This window comes from Colletes gigas, unplaced genomic scaffold (genome assembly GCF_013123115.1).
Source record: "Colletes gigas isolate AHSC1104 unplaced genomic scaffold, ASM1312311v1 Colletes_gigas_Sc00016, whole genome shotgun sequence".
Lineage (NCBI taxonomy): Eukaryota > Metazoa > Arthropoda > Insecta > Hymenoptera > Colletidae > Colletes > Colletes gigas.
Window position 1 is genome coordinate 2,982,425 of NW_025106645.1, and position 20,374 is coordinate 3,002,798.

General features: G+C 32.7%; 3 protein-coding genes across 6 annotated transcripts; 2 read left to right on the forward strand and 1 right to left on the reverse strand.

Moving 5' to 3' along the window:
- Positions 1 to 254: 254 nt before the first annotated feature.
- Positions 255 to 7,646, forward strand: LOC122400182 (formin-binding protein 4-like). Of its 3 annotated transcripts, none has more exons than XM_043401506.1 (15): positions 255 to 458; positions 554 to 675; positions 981 to 1,135; positions 1,227 to 1,338; positions 1,438 to 1,620; positions 1,695 to 1,851; positions 1,992 to 2,803; positions 2,886 to 3,247; positions 3,338 to 3,471; positions 5,145 to 5,290; positions 5,401 to 5,643; positions 5,734 to 6,059; positions 6,141 to 6,461; positions 6,616 to 6,747; positions 6,836 to 7,646. In XM_043401506.1, exons 2-14 carry the CDS (start codon positions 600 to 602, stop codon positions 6,703 to 6,705), a joined length of 3,117 nt encoding a protein of 1,038 aa, XP_043257441.1. In that variant the 5' UTR covers positions 255 to 458; positions 554 to 599; the 3' UTR covers positions 6,706 to 6,747; positions 6,836 to 7,646. The 3 variants fall into 3 exon arrangements, with proteins under 3 accessions (XP_043257441.1, XP_043257442.1, XP_043257443.1); XM_043401507.1 differs by having other exon boundaries at positions 5,404 to 5,643; XM_043401508.1 differs by having other exon boundaries at positions 5,407 to 5,643.
- Positions 7,647 to 9,500: 1,854 nt separating this feature from the next.
- Positions 9,501 to 10,727, forward strand: LOC122400240 (coiled-coil-helix-coiled-coil-helix domain-containing protein 7). Of its 2 annotated transcripts, XR_006259340.1 has the most exons (4): positions 9,501 to 9,803; positions 10,040 to 10,138; positions 10,266 to 10,447; positions 10,609 to 10,727. XR_006259340.1 is itself a non-coding variant. In XM_043401594.1 (3 exons), exons 1-3 carry the CDS (start codon positions 9,705 to 9,707, stop codon positions 10,371 to 10,373), a joined length of 306 nt encoding a protein of 101 aa, XP_043257529.1. In that variant the 5' UTR covers positions 9,501 to 9,704; the 3' UTR covers positions 10,374 to 10,474. The 2 variants fall into 2 exon arrangements, 1 of the variants encoding a protein (XP_043257529.1); XM_043401594.1 differs by lacking the exon at positions 10,609 to 10,727 and having other exon boundaries at positions 10,266 to 10,474.
- Positions 10,728 to 10,902: 175 nt separating this feature from the next.
- Positions 10,903 to 16,230, reverse strand: LOC122400225 (ethanolaminephosphotransferase 1-like). The gene is made up of 8 exons (XM_043401577.1): positions 15,618 to 16,230; positions 14,769 to 14,837; positions 14,500 to 14,692; positions 14,149 to 14,411; positions 13,890 to 14,047; positions 13,625 to 13,805; positions 13,142 to 13,318; positions 10,903 to 12,905 (listed from the first exon to the last, which is right to left on the reverse strand). Exons 1-8 carry the CDS (start codon positions 15,687 to 15,689, stop codon positions 12,843 to 12,845), a joined length of 1,176 nt encoding a protein of 391 aa, XP_043257512.1. The 5' UTR covers positions 15,690 to 16,230; the 3' UTR covers positions 10,903 to 12,842.
- Positions 16,231 to 20,374: the final 4,144 nt, after the last annotated feature.

A 20,374-nucleotide genomic window follows, 5' to 3' on the forward strand; every position in this document is an offset into this window, starting at 1 on the left:
CAATTATTTATCCTTCTATTGTACGTCAGTAGACAGTTTCAAGTGATCAAGTATTACGGAAGTTTCATGTTTCGCGCTACCAAATTACGCTAGTTTAAGTTCCCGAATGTTTCGCTAGGTGGCAGCTGCATCGACCGGAATGGTTTTATCAAACTAATAGGGATGTATTCAGTGACCGGTGTACATACGTCTTTGGAAGACAATATGATTCTTTGCCGAGATTTTGCATAACCTCAATTTTTTATGTCTGAAATTTTAAGAGTTCTTTTTTAGGAAACACAATAAAGTTATAATATTATATTTTTATACGCTTCACTGTCGTCGAATGATTTCCGTATCGTAAAATTTTAATTTCGTCTTCAATGTTAAAACTAATCGAACTTGCAGATCTATAATATTTTGAGGTTATGAACGGGTTTTGTATATTACATATCCGAAAATATATTTTCGTGTTAAGTGTATGTATGGAACTAAGCACAAATTTACTTTGTCATACAAAATAGTTTTGTACCATAATAATATCGAGAAATTATTCTTTGATTTTATTTTTTAGATATATCCATTCTGTGTAGTATACACAACTTAACTTATGTTTTATTATGAAGCGACGTCAAAGAAGACCTGTTTTAGAAATTAATCAAGGACAAACTGGTTCTCACGGAGAACATGTACAAAGTAAAGACATATATTTTAGTATAAAAGTTTTTGCTAATGCATAATAAATGTTTTAAATGCATTGATATATTTATGAGTAGAGTATATATGAAATTGTTACCAGAGGTGCATGTAATTAGATTAGATATTAGAGATGCTTGTAATTGAACTATTATATAGAAATAGATTCGTGTTATAAATATTTTATAGTATAACTGTTTAAATTTTTTTAATATATTATAATTTTATTCCTATAAAAAAGATAATGAAAAGGAATAAAAGTTTTACTTATATGTAAAACACGTTTCTTTTTTATCATCTTGCAGATAAACGCAAGCAGGTAACCAGTGATTACCCAGGACAAAGTGTACCTGCAAATCCATTGGCAAATTTACTTTGTCATTATAATTCAGATAGCGATACAGAAGAAGTTAAGAAAGATGTTTGTAAGTTGGATGATCAGGTCAATAATTTCCTTAAGGCAAGTAAACTTCTTACATGTTTTGGATTATTTAAAAATTACTTAGTATAGAAACTTCTTTGATGATACATTGCACATGCATAATTTGCAGGAAATTCAACTTATTGCCCCCAAACAACCACTTCCAAATGACTCTAGTAATTCTACCATAATTTCAAATCCAAATACACATTCTGCGCATCAAATAAATCAACAAGCACTGAGTAAGACTATCGTAACAGACATTAGGCTACTAAAAATTTTGTCTACAATATTACAAATTTCCATCAATATATAGATATATATATATATACATTTTATAGTGTGGCGAGAATGTTTAGACGAATCTTCAGGTTATCCTTATTATTGGCATATTGAAACTAATGAGGTAACATGGGAGATGCCAGAGGAATTACGGTATTTAAAGAATAATATTAAAACAAACTCTGTCGTGAAGCCACTTTCAATGCAAGAATCACACTGGGTTGATTTCTCGTCTGTTGCATGTAATTATATTTCCAAGAATTATTTGTTTCTTATTAAATGAAGTTCTCTAGCGAATTGTAGACAATTTTTTCAGATCAGCAATCTCATGAGAATATTCCAGAAGGCATGATACCAAGGGAAGTAGTGGTTCGAAATCGTAATAGATATATTTGCAATGAAACCGTTCAAAAACGAGACCATCAGATCGATCAAGACACCGCAAATACGTCCGATAATGAATCTGATGACGGGTATGTTAAAAACGTTAATATTTCTTTCGCGAGGGAAAAATCTCAACTGTTCGACTTCGGTTTTATCGAATTTGAGGCCCTTCTCTCGTTAGCGATGCAATGTTATCATTCTCGACAAACATACAAATTTATCTTTATAGAAAAATAGAAATGATAACATCCTATGGGAGTGACGGAAGCGATTCAGATGCCAATGACGAGAATCGTTCGAAAAACGAAGTGTCCTCTGTTTCTGTAAACGAATCGACCAAAATAAGTTCGATGTCAAAGCCAAAAAGCATAGAAATATTTTCTTCGTCTGCGCCTGTAACGCAATTACAACTGTCGGCAACTTCTCAAAATCCAGATAAGGATTATGATAACAAAGACGAAGATACGAAAACGGAAGTATCGTTAGATTCTATACCAACTGATGAGAAAGAGGCAAGGTACTTAAAGAGTCAAGTAATATTACAAGAGTCTGAAGAATGCACGAGCAAAACTGGCAGCGATAATCGTATAACGAAAGAATCTAAGGTAATCGGAACCAAGAAAATCAGTAATAAACAAAATGTTAATTCCGATTTGGATTTTCGTATATCTTTGGTGCCTGGTTATGATGAAGATTCTGACGCCGAGGAAGAGTCTGAAGTTAAACAGGAGAGGAAAGCTTTATTTCCGATTCCTCAAACCGATGCCACCACGGAGAGTGTATCCGTATCGCGTAGATCTATTCAAAGCAAGCACGTTACCCTGGACGATAGTCAAGTCATGGACAGTAACGACAGCGATACTAACACCGAAAAAAAAATTGTCCAGGAACAAGATAGTGAAAGTGTTCTGGAAGGGGCAGAATGCGGAGAGGAACCAGTTCTAAAGCCGGAAGAGGAAGGGCAAAAATCGAATAAGTTTCTCGATAATTTTCACGGGCGTAACAAATATTTTCAACGGAAAAAACGAATTGCATTTGATGGTAAGTGTGCTGACACATCTCGTTCGAATTATATCAATTGATTAAACATTGGGCAACAAATATTATTTTTAATTTTGTTCAGTTCCCTCGACGAAAACCAAGACGAACGATGAGGGTGAGGTAACTAAACCGGAAGTTGAGGCGCAACAAGAGGATGTAAATTCGCGTGACAATGCTGAACGTGACGATGAATCGCGCGTTGATTCTCAGGAAGAACAGAATATTGCGATGCAAGAAGATACAATGGAAAATGTTGTGAATTTTAAGAAGGAGTCGTGTAACATCGAAGAAGAGACGAGTATGGTGCCTGAAGCAGTTGGAGACTCGAAGGAAGAGGAGGGAGAAGTGAATCTACTTTCGCAGATCGTACTCGAGAAACTGAAGTTTCTGTCCGAGGGAAAACCGAGTGTGTCTCCTGTTCAAATGATGTCGATACAGTTACAGGTAAATGATGTTGTTACTTTAGTTTTCTTGTACCGATTATCAAAAATATCGAATTTGTTAACCTGTTAGTTCGAATAATCGACATTTCAGACATTGTTTGTCGCGTGGGAAGGAGGTTGCTTAGAAAAGGGTTACTTGCGTAGATGGTTGACTGACACCAGTCACGAACTGGAACGCTTGGAACAAGATGCAGCACCACCAGGATGGCTTTGTCAGTGGGATAGGTATAGTATACCATCTAAAATTTGTGTATTATTTCGTACAAATAAACATGAATCGTTTCATACAAAACATCGTGGTATGTTATACACATTACTATTCTATGAGTCTTCAATCATGTAATCTTTGCACATACCATTACAGCAAGAAGCTTAAAGCTGTCAGTAAGTGGTAATCTCGTTCTTTTTGTTTATCAATTAATTTTTTAGTGCTGTTTTCGATCTTCTATTAGAGACAGTAATTCATAATTCTGTTTTGTTTCTCTAAAATTAGAAGTTTGTTGAAAATCGTTTTACCTTTTCTAACACAAGACATAACTTCTTTCCATATCGCATTACTTCATAGAGTTTTTAAATATATGAAACCAGTCGAATACTTCGTCCGATTTTATTAGTTCCAAGAACTTAATCAATTTGGTTTTATCAATTTCAGAGTAAAACATTGTAAAAGTCTTTGTAAAATTTATAGATTTACGTTTGTTGAAATACAGATTTTATTTATACAGAAAAAAAATATACGCGAAAAAATATCGGGCTATTTATTTTAAAGTAAGATTAAGTAACTGCAGTAATAAAGATAGGTCTGTGTTCAGAGCGGATCCTTCGGAGTGGATCCTGATAATATGTATACTGCGCATATAAAAGTATGAACGAAGAGCATACGGAAGATTCAACGAACATTAGAAACGCCATTTTGTGATTCAATGTAGGAAGATTATGCAACTATTAATGAATACTCCTAAGTAATTCGAAAACTCGTTTCAATACTCTACGCGAAGAAACGAAAATTACAACAGACAATACAAATGGAAGATATACCAGAATTGCTGCACAATTAAAAATAAGTCCATTCTTGAACATTCGATTAGAGGAATGAAGAAACGATAACTCGAAGAGACACTTGAAGATTGAAAGGATGATTATACAAGAAGAATTTGCCGGACGGAAACACCAAGTGTCGAAAGAATCCTAAGCAAGTAACTCGAGTTATACATGGATGAAGTTACATGATGGAACCTGGACTTTAAAGAAGCAGCTTTGTTTGAAAATATTCAAAGGCGAATAAGTTTTGTGCACAGCTATCAATCGCAAATCAAGAGTTACGAATGTTCGGCGGACCCATGATGCGTGTTACTCGCGTTTCTTTTTTTTTACGTAAATATTTCACGAGTTTATGCCTCAGCATTTCATTTTTTAAATTACATTTTCTGTATCTATGTTCACTGTTCTATAAACATTTCTTGTTAAAGACATTCGCAAAATATAATTAAAATCGTTTAGTTTCTTTTATGAGTGCTCGTCGTGTCTTGAGATATGAAAATGAAAGGGAATCATACCTAGTACATTCATAATCAATTCACTTAATTTCGTTAGCGTAACGCAGACGTTGTCGACGTAAACTCGATGTTCGTGTTGCGGAAGAGAGCGCCTTCTATGTAACCGCTAAGTAACACTTAATCCTTTTGTAATAAAAGGGCCTCCCTGAGTTAATGGCACGCCGAGTCGCAGGTAGGAGTATTAACTGATTGTTTTCTAGCTAATAAGTTGCTTCAGAACTCGGGAGGACGTTCTTTTCACGGAGAAACGTCCCTCGAAAGTTTGTCTGTCAATGTAAACATATGCAAGTAAGCCCTTCGTCCCCCTCTGTACGCTACATTCTCCTATGGGATTTTTTCCAGGTCGCATAAGCGATATTATTACCAGAACACTACCACTGGAATAACGCAATGGACCTATCCGGACACTGGCATCGCCGGTGGTGCAGAAGAAATGGAAATTTGCTCAACACCTCCGCCAATTGAACAGGAAGAAATGATTATTCCTGGTAAGATTCGCGAAAAGTTAAAATATGGATTGAAAATATTGCATCTTAGGTCATTCATAGTCGGTGTTTTTAAACGGAAATAGTTCTTCTGTAATTGCGATTCTTCGCAGTAGCAGCAGAAGAAGAAGGAGGACTGAAATCGAAACCAAAGAAAGCCCAGGATAGCAGCGAGGCGATCGAAGACACAATAGTTCCACGGAACATCGACGTGGAAGCTCCACCTCCGCCACAAATCTCTAACCCAAGCCCACCGCCACCCCCAAGAATATACGCAAACGATTTGAAGAAGGATAAAAGAAAACGGGACAAAAACAGTGACATATTGGATGGCAAGAAGCAACGTCTGGGAGAAGGTGAATCTTTTATTATACAACTTACATTGTCTTCGCAAGTAGAATTGCTTTACATTTGAATATTACAAAATATGTTTCTTTTTTTTATAGAGGGAACAATAATTGTAGAGGTGAACCAATTGGAGAACCCTTCCATACTTACTCATTCTTCAGCTTCATTGTCACCTCAGACCTCTAGCCTTGCGAGTGTTACCAACGTAGAACCCCTGCCACCAGGTGTAGATTTAACCGAGGCGCCTTACGAACTACCCGCGACTGCTTTGAAAAGAATTATTTACAGTGCTGTGCAGTCGCAAGGTGGTGCGCTTTACGAAGCGACTGCAAGGGATCCAACAGTTCCTATTTTAAGTCATCCGGCAGCCATAGTTCAAGAACATTACCTTCAATATCCAGCTTATCATCAACACTTGCATTCTGTGAGTTTCCAAGTGGGACAGTTTTATTAATATCTTGTAATTACGATTAAATATTATATGCATTTTGCATCGGCTGGGCAGCCAGCGGCCTTAGTACTTCCACATAAACACGGCGTGCAACCAACGATCCAACTGATACCGGATTACACGCCCATATACACAAATCACAAGGTGATCGAGAAACCGCCTGTTAAAACGGCTAAAGAGTCTCTGGTGTCCGCTCTCGATTCGTTTTACAACGACATAGCTCGCATAGAAAACAGTGGGAACGAAAAAGTGACTCAGAGACAAGATACTTTAGTAACGGAACCGTCTTCCTTGCCTACGGAGGAAACGAGCGTAGACGCGGAACAAGAACTTCCTTCCGTCGAGGTTACAGTGAAGGAAAAGAAGAGGAAAAAGGTAAAACGCAGAATTAGAAAGCAAATTCCGCTGTCCCCCATTTTTCTTATCAAGAAGGCCTCTGATCGTTTCTCAGCCACGGGTTTCAAAAGCCTTAATCCAGTTTTGTGACGAAATGGAAAGAATCAGGGATTATCTTATCTTTAAATTTTAGGCGCGAATTGGTATTAGTAAGAAGCATAAAGAGGTGTCTAGCATGGTAGCCAAATGGCAGAAAGTGCAACAAAATTTTGAGAACACGTAAGGTAAAAATAACACGGGGAAAATAGTGATCAGCGAGGAACAGGTAACTGAACATATTTGATTTTCAAATACGCGAATGTTGACATTTATAGTCAAAGAAGATGAATAACTTTAAAAATTTTATTTCCCAGGTGCAAGTTTTGTAACATAGTGCATTGTACTTCCGCCAGTATAGTGTTCCTGTATCTGCAGTCACATTGTTACGATTTCATGCTCTTTGTGTTTTTTTTTATTTAAAAAAGTTCCATGAATCCGATTGATATAAATAATAGAAAGTTCAAGACGTTTACTGTAGTGACAGTTTACGTGTTATCCACGCACACAAAACACGAGCTGTAGAAAATAAGCGTTATCGCGATCCAAAAACAGTTAATAATATTTCATATTATTTTCTCCCATAGCAAAAATTATCAATGTAAAAAACAAAGAATAATCAATATGTTCCCATTGTTTGAAATCAATGCGACGAAGTACAGTTTACATATTAACCATAAAATTTATTGTTTCGTCGAATACACGAATTTGACGAATATTAACAAATACTTTCAACGTTGTAAATATCGTGTCTTGCTTCTACAAACGGATAGCCGCTGCTTAGAAGGTAGATTGAAAATAACAGGTTTAGAATCAACCGTCTATTTTCCCAAGGACGAAGTGCGAATGCTGTGCGCATTTTTGAACGATGCGAGACTAATTTAGTATTTCGGTCACCGTGCATATCGTGCAATCTATTCTAACAGCGACCGGCGTCATTAAACGAATATTATTCGGATGTGAGATAGTATAAAATAAATCATTAACCAGAGACCATATTTAGATACTTCCGTGAGTTGTAGAATATTTTTTAAAAGGACTACGCAAGAGCTGGTATCATATGGACATTTCTTTGTAAGATTGTATGCGTTACAGAATTCATCTTTTGTAACAATATGTAAATATAATATGAAGAAAAAAAATATACGTATGTCTACTGAAATTTTATTACAAAAATAAAATAGAGACTCAAGATTCTATTAGGTTGTTATTCTTTAATTATTACATATAATTAAAGTAGAATTCTTATTCTTCAAAATAAAAGAGAAGGAAAATAAATTAAAAATTATCCTCGACTCATCGAAGATATCCGAACTGAGCGTGCCATTTCAGATAACTTCGAGGAGTGGAGAAAGAAGGCAAACGTGAGTATGTATTTCCTTCCTGAAATACACGTTTCAAAAACCCCTGATCATATTTCAAAGAAGAAATTTTGTTTACTATTTCTATGTACGAACGTACACATGCATATTATTAATACGATCGCGTCAAGATAGTTGAATGAATTTCAATGAATTTTACATTAAAATTTTATGTTCTCATTTCAAAGTCCGATTTGAGCATAATAAGCCCATGAATAATAATGATTATACCTCTTGTTGTTTTTTAATCATTCCGATACGAAAATTGTTTATATAAATCTTCACTACCATCTAGAAAAGAAAAAATTAAACGAAATCTTTACGTTGCATACCTATTAAATCGCATTAAAAACGTATACAACAAATGTTTTAGGATAATATTGTGCAAAATATTACTCATCAATTTAATTTATTTATTAAACGTGTTACCAAGATTTCAAGGCATGTTTTTATTTAATAGAATTAGAAATGTGTAAAACATTCCTTATGTTTATATTAATAAAAAATCAAAATCATAGTACATATTTTCTATGGTTTTTATTCACATACTCCTCTATCTTTCTCATTAATTTCTTAATTTGTATAAGTTCCAAAGTTTTAAAGCGTTTATAACTGCTCCAAATACTATTTAAATTTAATTAAAATGTAATTCAATTTTTCCATCGTTTCTCTATATATTTTTTCATGTAATTAATTAGTTCTAAACAATTACTGGAAGTGATAGTTACAAGCAGAATGGCTACAAAAGGTATCCTTGAATATTGCCCTGGATCATACTATATTATTAAATACTAAAAGTTCATAATTTAATCCCAGGAAAAGAGTAATTAGTGAATAATCAAGCTACGTGCATCGATTAATCAAAGTGGCGGGAAACGTGCTCATTGTATAACTCCTTTCCTATTCTGTGATCCTAGATTTTTCAGATTTTAGAATCCCCCTTTTATAGATAGTGCCACGTATTTTAGCATTTTTAGCGCTATGATGCATTAACTATCGCTTCCAGTAATTGTTTATAACTAATTAATTATATGAAAAAATGTATAGAGAAATGATTGAAGAACTTAATTAAATTCGAATAACATTTTAAGTAATTATAATGAAACTTTAGAATTTATAAAAATTAAGAAATTAATAGGAAAGGTAGAAGAAAATGTAATAAAAAGCATGGAAAGTATGTACTATGATTTTGATTTTTATAAACATAAGGAACATTATTCTAAAACATTATTCCTCGAAATTGGAATGAGGAGCTGTTGGTAACACTGAATCAGAACTATGCCAGACAAAACTCCAGACAGCAGTGATGGACTTTCGTGGGATTTTTCTCTCGCGGGATTCCTTTCTGCGCATGCGTAAACTGACGTCACACTGTGACGATCACAGCTAAGTACATGTCCGCTATCATAGATGTATCTTAAGCACAAGAGGAGGTGCATGTAAGGGGTCTGTTGGGAATTCCAACATTTTTAGTTTTAAGTCGATTAAAACGTATGAAATTAATTTGATTTAAATGTATTCAGTTAATATTGATAAAGTATATGTTTCCAGTATATAATTTTATATATTTTATGTATTTGTTATTTGTATGTTATGCGCTCCAGTGCGCATGATCAAAAATTCTCACGAAAGTCCATCACTGGCAGACAGTGTGGCATTGCTAGACCTTATCCCATTTAATTTTTACTTATTTCCTACATTGAAAATCGTTCAAAAACAACGAAGAATTTATAGAATCGGTTTATTCGCGATAACGTTGTCGCGTGAATTACATTCATGTTAGATTAAAGTAGTCGTAAAAATAGGTTAAAAAAACTACAAAATAATGCATATTTCAAGCCCACGTGAAGCCACACAATCAGCAAATACTAAATCAGTAAACGAACTTCGTCATAATCAAGAATTAAACAATCCATGTCTAAAGGTATTGTAACTTAATGGTTAACTTTTTGAGGTTAGTTTCAATACCTTTTCCATCTACGATAAAACTATATTATTTTAAATTTATTAATTGGAAGAATATACTTTTTAATTGAACGATTAACCAAACAGCAAGTAATGTATACTGTTAGGCGTTGTACCAGTTTTTTTATCACCACAATTTAAAGTAAATGTTCCGTTCTAGTGATTTGTTAAATTTATCTGTGATTTTCATTTCAGGAACATAATCTTAGTTTGAAGTGCCTTGATATTAATGATTACAAACATGAAAAATGCGAAGCGTACTTTGCAAATTACAAAGTCTGCAAAGCATTTTGGGTAATTTATAATACATTTAGTTTGCTTGCTATTTTACTTTCATTGATTTGTAATAGTATGCACATTATAATACTGTTTTATCATTTTTATCAAATTGTTATCATTGTACATTTAACTGATATTTTAGAGACAGATAAGAATTGATCGTAAACAACGTGGTATTGTTCCAAACCTTCCATTACCTGAGGATAGAGACAAAGTGAAAACAGAATACCTTAACTCTAGAAAAAAATAATATTTCTACATCTTATATGCATGTATTCAACAAATGTGCAATTTATATTTGATTTTACATACACAGGAAGTGTGGTAAGTTTAATTGTCTAATTTTCACTACTAAATAACTTCTGTTGCAGTATTTAAAATATAACATTGATAATAAAAATGTTTCTGAACTTAATAAAATTGTTTTATCTATATCGTAATTGTATGGAAACTAATTTGTAGAAGTTTTTCTATCACATTTTCAGAAGTATCATCTGTTAGAGAGAATACAGTTACAAATAAATTAGGTCTAAAGCTATTTTTCATGCTTCTCAATTGTATCAACAATGATTGTGCATTAAAAATAAGTAAATAAAGGATAGACAATATTTAAAAATAAACAAAATTCAGTTTACACAAAATCTTTTTAATATCTTTGGCAGAAATAAACCTTGGAAAATAGTACGATTACATTTACCATTGATAAAAGTTATAAACAATTAATCGATGTATAATTACATTGAAACAAAATAAAATATCTAGATTAAAGTTACACAGCATTTTAGTTAAAACAGATTACATAGGATTTGTTAAATGCTATTCGCACGAATATCGTGTGAATGTTCAATTGTTAAAGCATTTTGCGTCTCGAAATCCCTACACGTAAACTACATTTTTTCCCAAGATTATGTATGTACACATACTAAATTTTACAAAAGCTTTTGTTAATCCTATGAAGATTCGATTCTAATTGATATTTGAAACATTTTATTCTTGTTACATGCAGTAACATATTTAATTCTTGTAATAATGTATTGAATATATACATAAGAAATTACTCGTTCGATATTTCTATCTGTAGACTTTACAACATAGCATTATTGCACATGGAATTGATGAAAATCTATGGAAATGCATATTTAAATTGTTTGATTTATTCTACATTGACTTACGTTATCATAACAATTAAGCTTAAAATTGAATTTGCTTGAATCTTAAAAGAAGATTCGAACTTTTGTTCTCTTTCAACGTGGGACATTTTTAATAGCTATCTAATATTTAATGTGAAGACTAGCTGCTAGAGTATATATTTATATAAATGTATTTTGGTAACATTTGACCTGTTGTTTTCTTGTTTGTCTTCCGCAGATTCTTAATTTACATACTTTAAATGCAAAAACCTTTGAATTTAAAATCTTAAAATTAAAAAAAATTGAGCGACATGAAGGGCTAGACAACTTTTCGTTGAAAATGACAAAAAAATGTACAACTTTCATTCTACTCAAAATTCTGACTGTGATTCTGTGCATTATTTTTCCCACGTTGGAGAACTATCAAACGTATAATTCTGAGTATACAGTAACACGCATTCCATGTTTCTAAAAGAAAAAAAATATATATAGTATTATATACATGGAAAAATCTTCCCTCTGAATAGTCAGTTTTTTGGCCATTCGTTCGATAACAAACCATCATAAATATCGTGGTAGAAAAAGGAATTTCTATCATTTTCCTCCGAATTGACAATTCTAACTTGTAGTCTACCTCGTAATCGTTACGAATTTTGAAAATCTGTTACTTAATTTGACGCTATCGTCGTATCGATAGTAAAAATCGATGCTAGATCTCCGCTAAACGCAAAATAACACACATGCATTCTTACATAAAATAAATAATGTCTCTTGCGTATATCATATTACAAGTATACATCAACATATTCCTCCTCTATTACTTCGTATCAAAGTTCATTACTCTAAACTAACTCGGCTTCGATGCGGTGCGAAATGTTTAACTTCGTAGACGCCTATAGTTTGAGATTTTTCACAATATAAGCACTCAAGGTTCAATGATCTCTACGAAAAGAAACGATTATCGATCGCATAATAGAACCGAGCAAGCTTAACACCGCAGACGATACATGTTAAAAACGAAGAACAAAAATGCTCCTACACACAGTCAAAGTATACGAACAGAACACAAAAAGACAACACAGAAGTTGATGGCTGCTCTCTTTACCTATTACGATTGCACTAAAATACCTGTTAATCCTATGGGTACTGTGAACGTTTATAGACACTCAGTGCGTGCAGCGAATACCCTTGGGCGTTCAACGAATTTCCAACTATATAATATCCACACGCATTGCGTGATAAACGTTCGAGCACCGAAAAGATTAACTTATTCAAAGTACGAAAAAAATATGATTTCTTGCGACTAAGTATCACAGCAATATGAAAATTGAATGATTTTGTCTCTGCGAATGATTAAATCAGATCACTTAACAGTTAACTAGTTTGATCAATTGTCTTATTTTCACGTATTTGGAAGCTTTCTTTATCTTTGTTTGAGAACGAAACTCTAAGCCGTATTTGTTTTCCATTTGTGTAATTCATTGTCAAAACTCTTTCCTTCCCTTTGTCTAGTCTGTACTCGTTGATTCGTAACTGCCTCCGACTACCTTATTTATTCTTCGTTTTTAACATGTATCGTCGGCAAGTAGTCAATCTTTACGATCCTTGATACGGAATGTATGAATGCGGAAGTGACGACACATTTGACGTACCTAAAATGTCAAGATATCACTTTATCAGTACTTTGAAAAGCAACATGTTAATTCAGGAGTGGGGAACCTTTTAGCGCTGGTGACAATCCACATGTCAATACATGAACAAATAACAAATAATAATAATTGACAAAATATGAAAAAGGCAGCACAGAACACATCACAAGGCCGCAGGTTCCCCGTCCCTGTGTAAATTCCTTTAAAACAATTATCGAATATAAAAGTATGAGGCTTACCACACAAGTGCCATAATGAATATGTGCTAACAAAGCCACGATGGCAACGATGTATGTGAATACCAGATCTACGCTCGGCAAGATAAACGAAAATGCTGCTGTAATTCCTATAGGGAGCAATATCCACGATAATAGTTCGCATCTAGTGTTGCTCATTTGCGACACGATTAATCGACACTGCAAATTTAATTTAAAATTAATATTTAATCCTGTTACTTGCACACATGTTCAACAGGTTGAGTACCGCAGCTAACACCACTAGTATTTCCTAGTAATTACGCATTGATCACTAGTGATCGACATTTCGTATACAATGCTATTTTAAAACGCTTGTCATGAATAAATCTGAATATTTATAAGCTTCTGAATTACATTAATGTTATTGAGGCGTTCGATATAAATGGAAAAGCATGATAAATTCGCTCGATACTCAACCTGTTAATAAGCATTGTTGAGAGTTAATCATATATTTGTTCATCTTACACATATATTTGAGAAGATGGTTCCAACCGTCAAGAAGACGATTCGGGGATCTTCTTCCACGATATTATTTGGCGAATGCACTACCCAAATTGTCGAGATTGTGAAAAGTACACCTAAAAGTAGCAAAGGTCTAATGGCATCTAGGAATGTTCGCATCTTGCCAGTCTTATCTCTGTATGACCTGCAAATAAAAATGTTTAAAGTACATTTTTAAACAAGAACCCCTAATAGAAGATACAAAATGCTTCGATTTAATTGCACTAACTTGTATATGTTCCATAGAACTACGGGTAAACTAGTCGCAATTGCAGTAATGTAAAGTAAAATTTCGAACATCACTCCAACTGATATTTCACCAGGTAGCATGAATTTCCAGGTTCTATGTCCTCCTATACTTGATATAATAAATACTATAATAGTACTCTAAAAATTTGAAACGATTGTGAGTCACGCAAATTATCGATCATTTATCGTAAGCGCATGGAAGTATACCGACAGCAGTACTGAATATAAAATGAACTTACTACCATAGACAAATCGTATCCCCAAGGAAGAAATAATACACCGGTATTATACTTTTCCCAATGGGTCAAATAGAAATTAATAAATACACTCCAGAGTATGAAATACATTCGTAGCGGGGATACACTGTTGTCTGTCCTACCAAATACAGAGAACATGCAAACAGTAATAAGAATTGTTGTCCAACTATCTAATCCATGATCAAATAATTCTCCTAAGGGTCCAGATGTTTGAGTACGTCTAGCTTGTTTTCCATCAATGCCATCTAGAAAAAAAAAGAATTATTACTAAATAAACAATCTCTATAAATCAATAGAAAATCTTATAATATACTTTACAAATTTTATGCTTACCAAGTGTGTAAGCCATGAAAACATTAAATGCACCTAAAGCAAAGACCCATCTTGGTATAGGAGGATACTGTGGTGTATCATCACTGGATGCATACAAATAGTAATCATAACTAGCAAACATTACAAAGTTTAGGACAGTAAAAAGGAATCCAGAGAATGTTAACACATTTGGAGCAACCCATTTTGGACAGTACTGTAAAAGAATTATAACCTTACATGAGAAGTTTGGATGAAAGAGCACAATGAAATAATTTTAGTGAAAATCATACCTGAACTACTTTGTTCCAAAATGGGTGCATAATATACACACTGAGAGGGCTTGTATCCACTGAGCTATACTGAAAATAAATGATTAAATTATCATTTAAAATATTGTAGTATATAAGTGTGTGCTTATCGAAACATCTATTCATTATTAAACTTACATAATTGATTACATTCATATGATAAAATACATAAATAGAAACTATAGAGTATAATAATAGTAGAGTACAATAATATGTTACATAATGTATTTGATTTTCTTTTTTATATATGGAGCATAAAAGCTGACAATTACATTGTATTTAAAATTAAATTTATACAACTCCTATTAATAGCAGGTCATTTACATACAGTTTAAAACAATATTTCATGTATTTTCAATATTTAAATTTATTACATTATTGCCTATTAACAGAAGATTAGAATTTCTATAATTTTTACATACAAAATTGCTTACATTTGAGAACAGAAGCTTATTGTTTTAAAAATCAATATTTCATAAATTGCTTGTAACAGATTACTGAATTTACAACCCAAATCATGAGACAATATTTGCAAAAAACATGATCGATAGAGTCAAGCTGATATTTACTCTAGGAAAACATACAAAATGATTATTCACAGAAAATAATTTCCAACAAGCAAGAAGATAGTTAACAACATTGGCATTGAAGAGAAATTGACTTGAAGTTAGAAATAATAGTCTGAAAAATTTATAGAAACAATAAGAAAGATTAATTATAAATTTATGTGACAGAATATCTCAAAGTCATGGAAGGGAAACTGTTAAATTCGATAATTGGTCTTTGATGAAATCTAACTCTGATGTGTGTAATGAACGAACCGCAACTTACTTTATAATTTTCGAAGCCGGTGAGATGCTGTTCCGTCAAATACTCGACCTCGAGGCCCAGTTTCTGATACATGGTGAACCGGAGGATGTTTTAACCGCTATAGGAGACGTAGTTCGAGCGCTTCGAGATTTAATTTGTTTCACTTCATCAGTACCATTTTTCCCAGAACTAAATGCGAGACAAATTTCAAGTTATGCACACGAAGGGAAAGGTCCACATTCAAGCACGTGTTCCTCTTCGAGTGGCCGAGTCGAGCGTCAATTCATCGTGATATCGAGGTACTTCAGCGACGGGTACCGTGAATTTCACGGCGTGAAACGTGAAACGGCTCCTCCGAGTCTAAGCTGAAGGCCGATTCTCACGTGTCGGGGACGAATGAAACGACGCGTGGAGCGAAAAGCGATCGATTCTCCTCCGCTTATAAATTAAAAGAGGAGAGGAACATGAAATACGCCTACTGCGTATCGGTAGTGCTGGTAGTGCATCATTCTTAAATTAGTCGATCGGTGACGTTTGCCATCGCGAGATAACAAGATCTCATTGGATAATTAAGAAAACATGACTTTGACAGGGATCAGATTTATTCGAGTGTCTGTTAAATGGCAATTGGAATTATCTAATTTATGCATGAAATTATTAGTATGGACACTTGAGCACATTTTAAACAGTTTACTTTGATTTATACAGTGAGTCAAAGCCAGAATCGTACATCACATACGAAAATATGTTTCATTCGAAAAAAGAAGTTTAGGAATGATTTGGAAAAAAAATAAGGCAGACATATTATCGTAAATATATCTGTATTTGTTATGCAACAATAACAAAAGAAATGAATATTGCTTAACATAGAAAAAACAAAGTTACTATAATACGGTGCAGAAAACATCTCACAGCTAAAATCGTACATATTAAGAATATTGTTTTATATTTAAATTATATTAAAAATTAGTACTTTATAGGGCATGTAACTTTTTCAACATTGATTTTACTAGGTTTTGTGTAAAATCGGGTTCAATTTTTCTCCATTCTTCTTGCAATGCCTTTTTTAAGTCATTTTTATCAGAAATCGTATGTTTTCTAATCTTCACTTCTAATTCATACGAAATATTCTAAATTACGTTTAGGTCAGGTGATTGGAGAGGTGTATTGATAACTTTCGGGCAGTTATATAATTGCCACATTTTGATAATATGCGACGTATGTTTTGGGTCATTATCACTATAAAATTTAAAACAATTGAAAATTCCTAATTTCTCGGCACTACATTTTAAATTCATTTTTAAAATATTGAAATAATCAAATTTGTCCATGTTCCCTTCGATAAATTACAAATTTCCTGTTCCAGTAGCTGATATTCACCTCCATGTTTCATAGTAGGATTTATATTTTTTATTTTAAATTCTTCATTAGGTTTACGCCATACAGTAACTTTGTCATCTGAATGAAGAAGATTAAATTTGCTTTCGTCATCAAAAATAATTTCTTTCCAAAAACTATAATCCTTAGTTAGATACTGTCTCGAAAACTCTAATTTCCTTTTCTTATTTTTATCGCTGACAAATGGTTTATTTCTTGCTGTACGCCCATAAAAATCATTCCTTATTAGTACTCTCCTTACAATTTTTGGATTAACAGATATTTGTAAATATTTTTTCACCTCGTTCGATAATTCAGGTGCACTCTGCTTTGGATTTTTTTTTATTTTTCTAACTATCCATCGCTCGTCGTACGCATTAAATTTTTTGTTCGGTGCTGTTCTTAATTTATTTGTAATTCTATTTTCTTCTCTATAACGTTTATTAATGTATTGAACAGTGCTAATACTTCTACTATTTTTTCAATTTCTCGATGGTTTTTCCCATTTTTAAAGTTCTTCGCGACAATTTCCCGCGCCTCTAGTGTCGTCTGCTTCATTTTTACTATTATTACGATTTATTTCCTTGCTTCGATGTAATACCACGTTTATTAGAAGCTAAAACAACGATCTTCTTTTGTTTAACGTTCTTCCTTTCCAATTTTAGCTGTGTGATGTTTTCTGCGCCGTATTACAGTAACTTTATTTTTTTTATGTTAAGCAATATTCATTTCTTTTGTCATTATTACACAATAAAAACAGATATAATTTACAATATATGTCTGCCTTATTTGTTTTCCAAATCATCCTCAAACTTCTTTTTTCGAATGAAACATATTTTCATATGTGGTGTACGATTTTGGCTGTGACTCACTGTAGAATTAATAATAATAAAAATTTAATCGTATGCAATACTGTTTACAATTGAAAAAAGCCTAATGTCTGTAAAATTGTAAATAACGCTACTTTAATTGAGAATACAAATAATTTAATCATATTTTTAATGATATTCGAATGTTAGAACATTGTTCTCCTGTTTATATGGACGTGTACATAAATGAATATGCGTCTGTTTTTTCCTACATTTGTGTTTATGTAACGATCAGAATGGCTAAGGTCATGTAAATACCGGTTATTATAGTTTATAGTTAGCAATTAAAAATAACGATATTTGCCGCACGAATGATATGAAGATTTAAGGTTTTCACAGTCAAGCGTTAAATTACAATGCGTTTTAAAAGAAATTTTCATTGTTCGTTTATAAATGTAGTTAAACTTCTTAAATATTGATAAAACTTCCTGTTCTTATGTGTTATAACTTACGGATTTGATCGAAATTTGTTTCTTTGTAAAAAGCGTTTGACGAATTAATTCGCAATATTATCACTGTTATTATGAATATTGAATGCAGAAATAGTATATATCTTTACAACGATGCGTAATTTAAAATAAGCGAATACCTACGTGTAAGTTACGGTTTTTAAACATTTTTAACAAAAAGCTTTTTCATAATGTAATTTAAATTATGCGAACCTTTTATATTTCTTTATGGAGAATGTTAGTACAGATACATGAATCTTTTTTGCAAACAATTTACATTGTTACACCTAATCTATATTACATTTTACCCTAAAAAGGGGTTTATAAGTTTGAGAACATTTAGTACACATTAAGAGACGCAAAAAGTGTCTAACAAACATAGGTTTGAAAATTAATTCTTTCAACGTAAAATTAACTTTTAATATTCATGAATATTTAAATTCATAAGCAAGTCTCTTTGCGATACACTGAATATAAAGAAGAACTGATTCATTAGAAGTAGGTATTTAGTTCAAGGATTGCTTCATAGATACTGACCTTTCTTATTTCAGATGTTCCATATTATTGAACCTTCTTATTCTATTCCTTTCTCTGTAGGCTTTATTCAAACGTTGTAATTAATATATTGATAACTTTGAGTTAATGTGCCTATCACAAAGGGACTCGCATATAAATTTAAATATTCATACATATTAAAACTGTAAAATATTTTTCAAAAACTTCTAGTACAGGGTTAGATACATCTTTGCATCATTAATACAAAGAGTTCTTTTTATTAAACATTTGTGGTTTAATATTCTTTTATTACAAATACATCATGTTACATTTCTTACAATGACGGTAAAATAATTTACTAATGTTAATACCATAACACCTGAAAGGCAAGAATTAAAGTAGATACAAGTTCAATTCAATTGTATGACATGATAAAAAATAAACCACAGATACTCACACTGTTTACTTCAATAACTGATGACGGAGAATCAGGTAAGGAAGTGCAAGTCCGCTTCCAAAATATGCAGTGAACAGCAAAGTGAGCATGTACCTATTCTTAATGCTGAAGGGTAGATTCTACAAATAATTTCATTTCTTAAATTTCGATCTGAAGAATCATTGGTTTAAATTGTTTTGTATCAATAAACGAATGTAAATGTGTTGTTTGCGTTTTGATGAAAAAGAACGGAATTACATAACGAAAGGGTTGAAGTTTCCTTTACTTACAGCGCCAGGATAACCTTCTGGTCCATGGCTACTTCTCCTTACAGCGCTGGTTACGAAAGTCCTAACATGTTGCGAAATCATTTTTGAACTTTTGTTTTATTCAATCTTATGCTGTCGAATAATAATTTACTTCTATCCTTTTACAGAGTTCCGGACCAAACGACGAGTTGCCTTGCAATGGATTCTTTGCCGGGTATAATCTTATGGTGGGTTCACAAATTCAGGTGATACCTAAGTGTAGATACGTAAAGTGACGATAGTATTCTTTTTTAGGGACATTTATTTTTTATAGCGTACAACATGAAACTGCAATACCGATCTGATAAAAAACCAGTGATTTTTAAACGACCTCTTCGTTTAAAGAACTGTGATCTTAGGAACTATAATCAATTGAACTACTGAAATCGATGAAATTAGGAAACGTAGAAAAGTCTTTCTCCTCTTATACAGTGCACTTGCTATTATTAATAATTTTATCTGTTATCTAAAAAAACTATTTTAAATTCGCAGCCATTAGCTCAGTGTTACCGACGACGAAAGTCCTTTACCGTGATTGTGTAATACTCGGATTGATATTACCTATATGGTTTCTATTCTATAATATTTTAATCTATGCTTACAAGGCAAGACTGAAATGTACATATTTATTTACAATGTGCAATACTATAATATATGTTTTCACGTATCTTCGATTAATCAAAACGTATAGGTCTGAGAAAGACTTGAGTTACTGTTAGTAATAAGAAAAGAAAAGAAAACGCGTAAATCATTGATGCACCATACAAATCTGTATTTAAAAAGTATTATTATAGAATATTCATATAATTTGTTATGTTAAAAAGAGTAATGAAGGATATAAATA

Coding starts and splice junctions, on each gene's coding strand:
- LOC122400182 (XM_043401506.1), top strand. CDS start 600: ATGAAGCGACGTCAAAGAAGACCTGTTTTAGAAATTAATCAAGGACAA. Junction 1,136..1,226: donor AGGTCAATAATTTCCTTAAG/GCAAGTAAACTT, acceptor CATAATTTGCAG/GAAATTCAACTTATTGCCCC. Junction 5,291..5,400: donor GGAAGAAATGATTATTCCTG/GTAAGATTCGCG, acceptor GATTCTTCGCAG/TAGCAGCAGAAGAAGAAGGA.
- LOC122400240 (XM_043401594.1), top strand. CDS start 9,705: ATGCATATTTCAAGCCCACGTGAAGCCACACAATCAGCAAATACTAAA. Junction 9,804..10,039: donor TAAACAATCCATGTCTAAAG/GTATTGTAACTT, acceptor TTTTCATTTCAG/GAACATAATCTTAGTTTGAA. Junction 10,139..10,265: donor AAGTCTGCAAAGCATTTTGG/GTAATTTATAAT, acceptor CTGATATTTTAG/AGACAGATAAGAATTGATCG.
- LOC122400225 (XM_043401577.1), bottom strand. CDS start 15,689: ATGTATCAGAAACTGGGCCTCGAGGTCGAGTATTTGACGGAACAGCAT. Junction 14,838..15,617: donor CCGGCTTCGAAAATTATAAA/GTAAGTTGCGGT, acceptor ATTTATTTTCAG/TATAGCTCAGTGGATACAAG. Junction 14,693..14,768: donor TTTGGAACAAAGTAGTTCAG/GTATGATTTTCA, acceptor ATTCTTTTACAG/TACTGTCCAAAATGGGTTGC.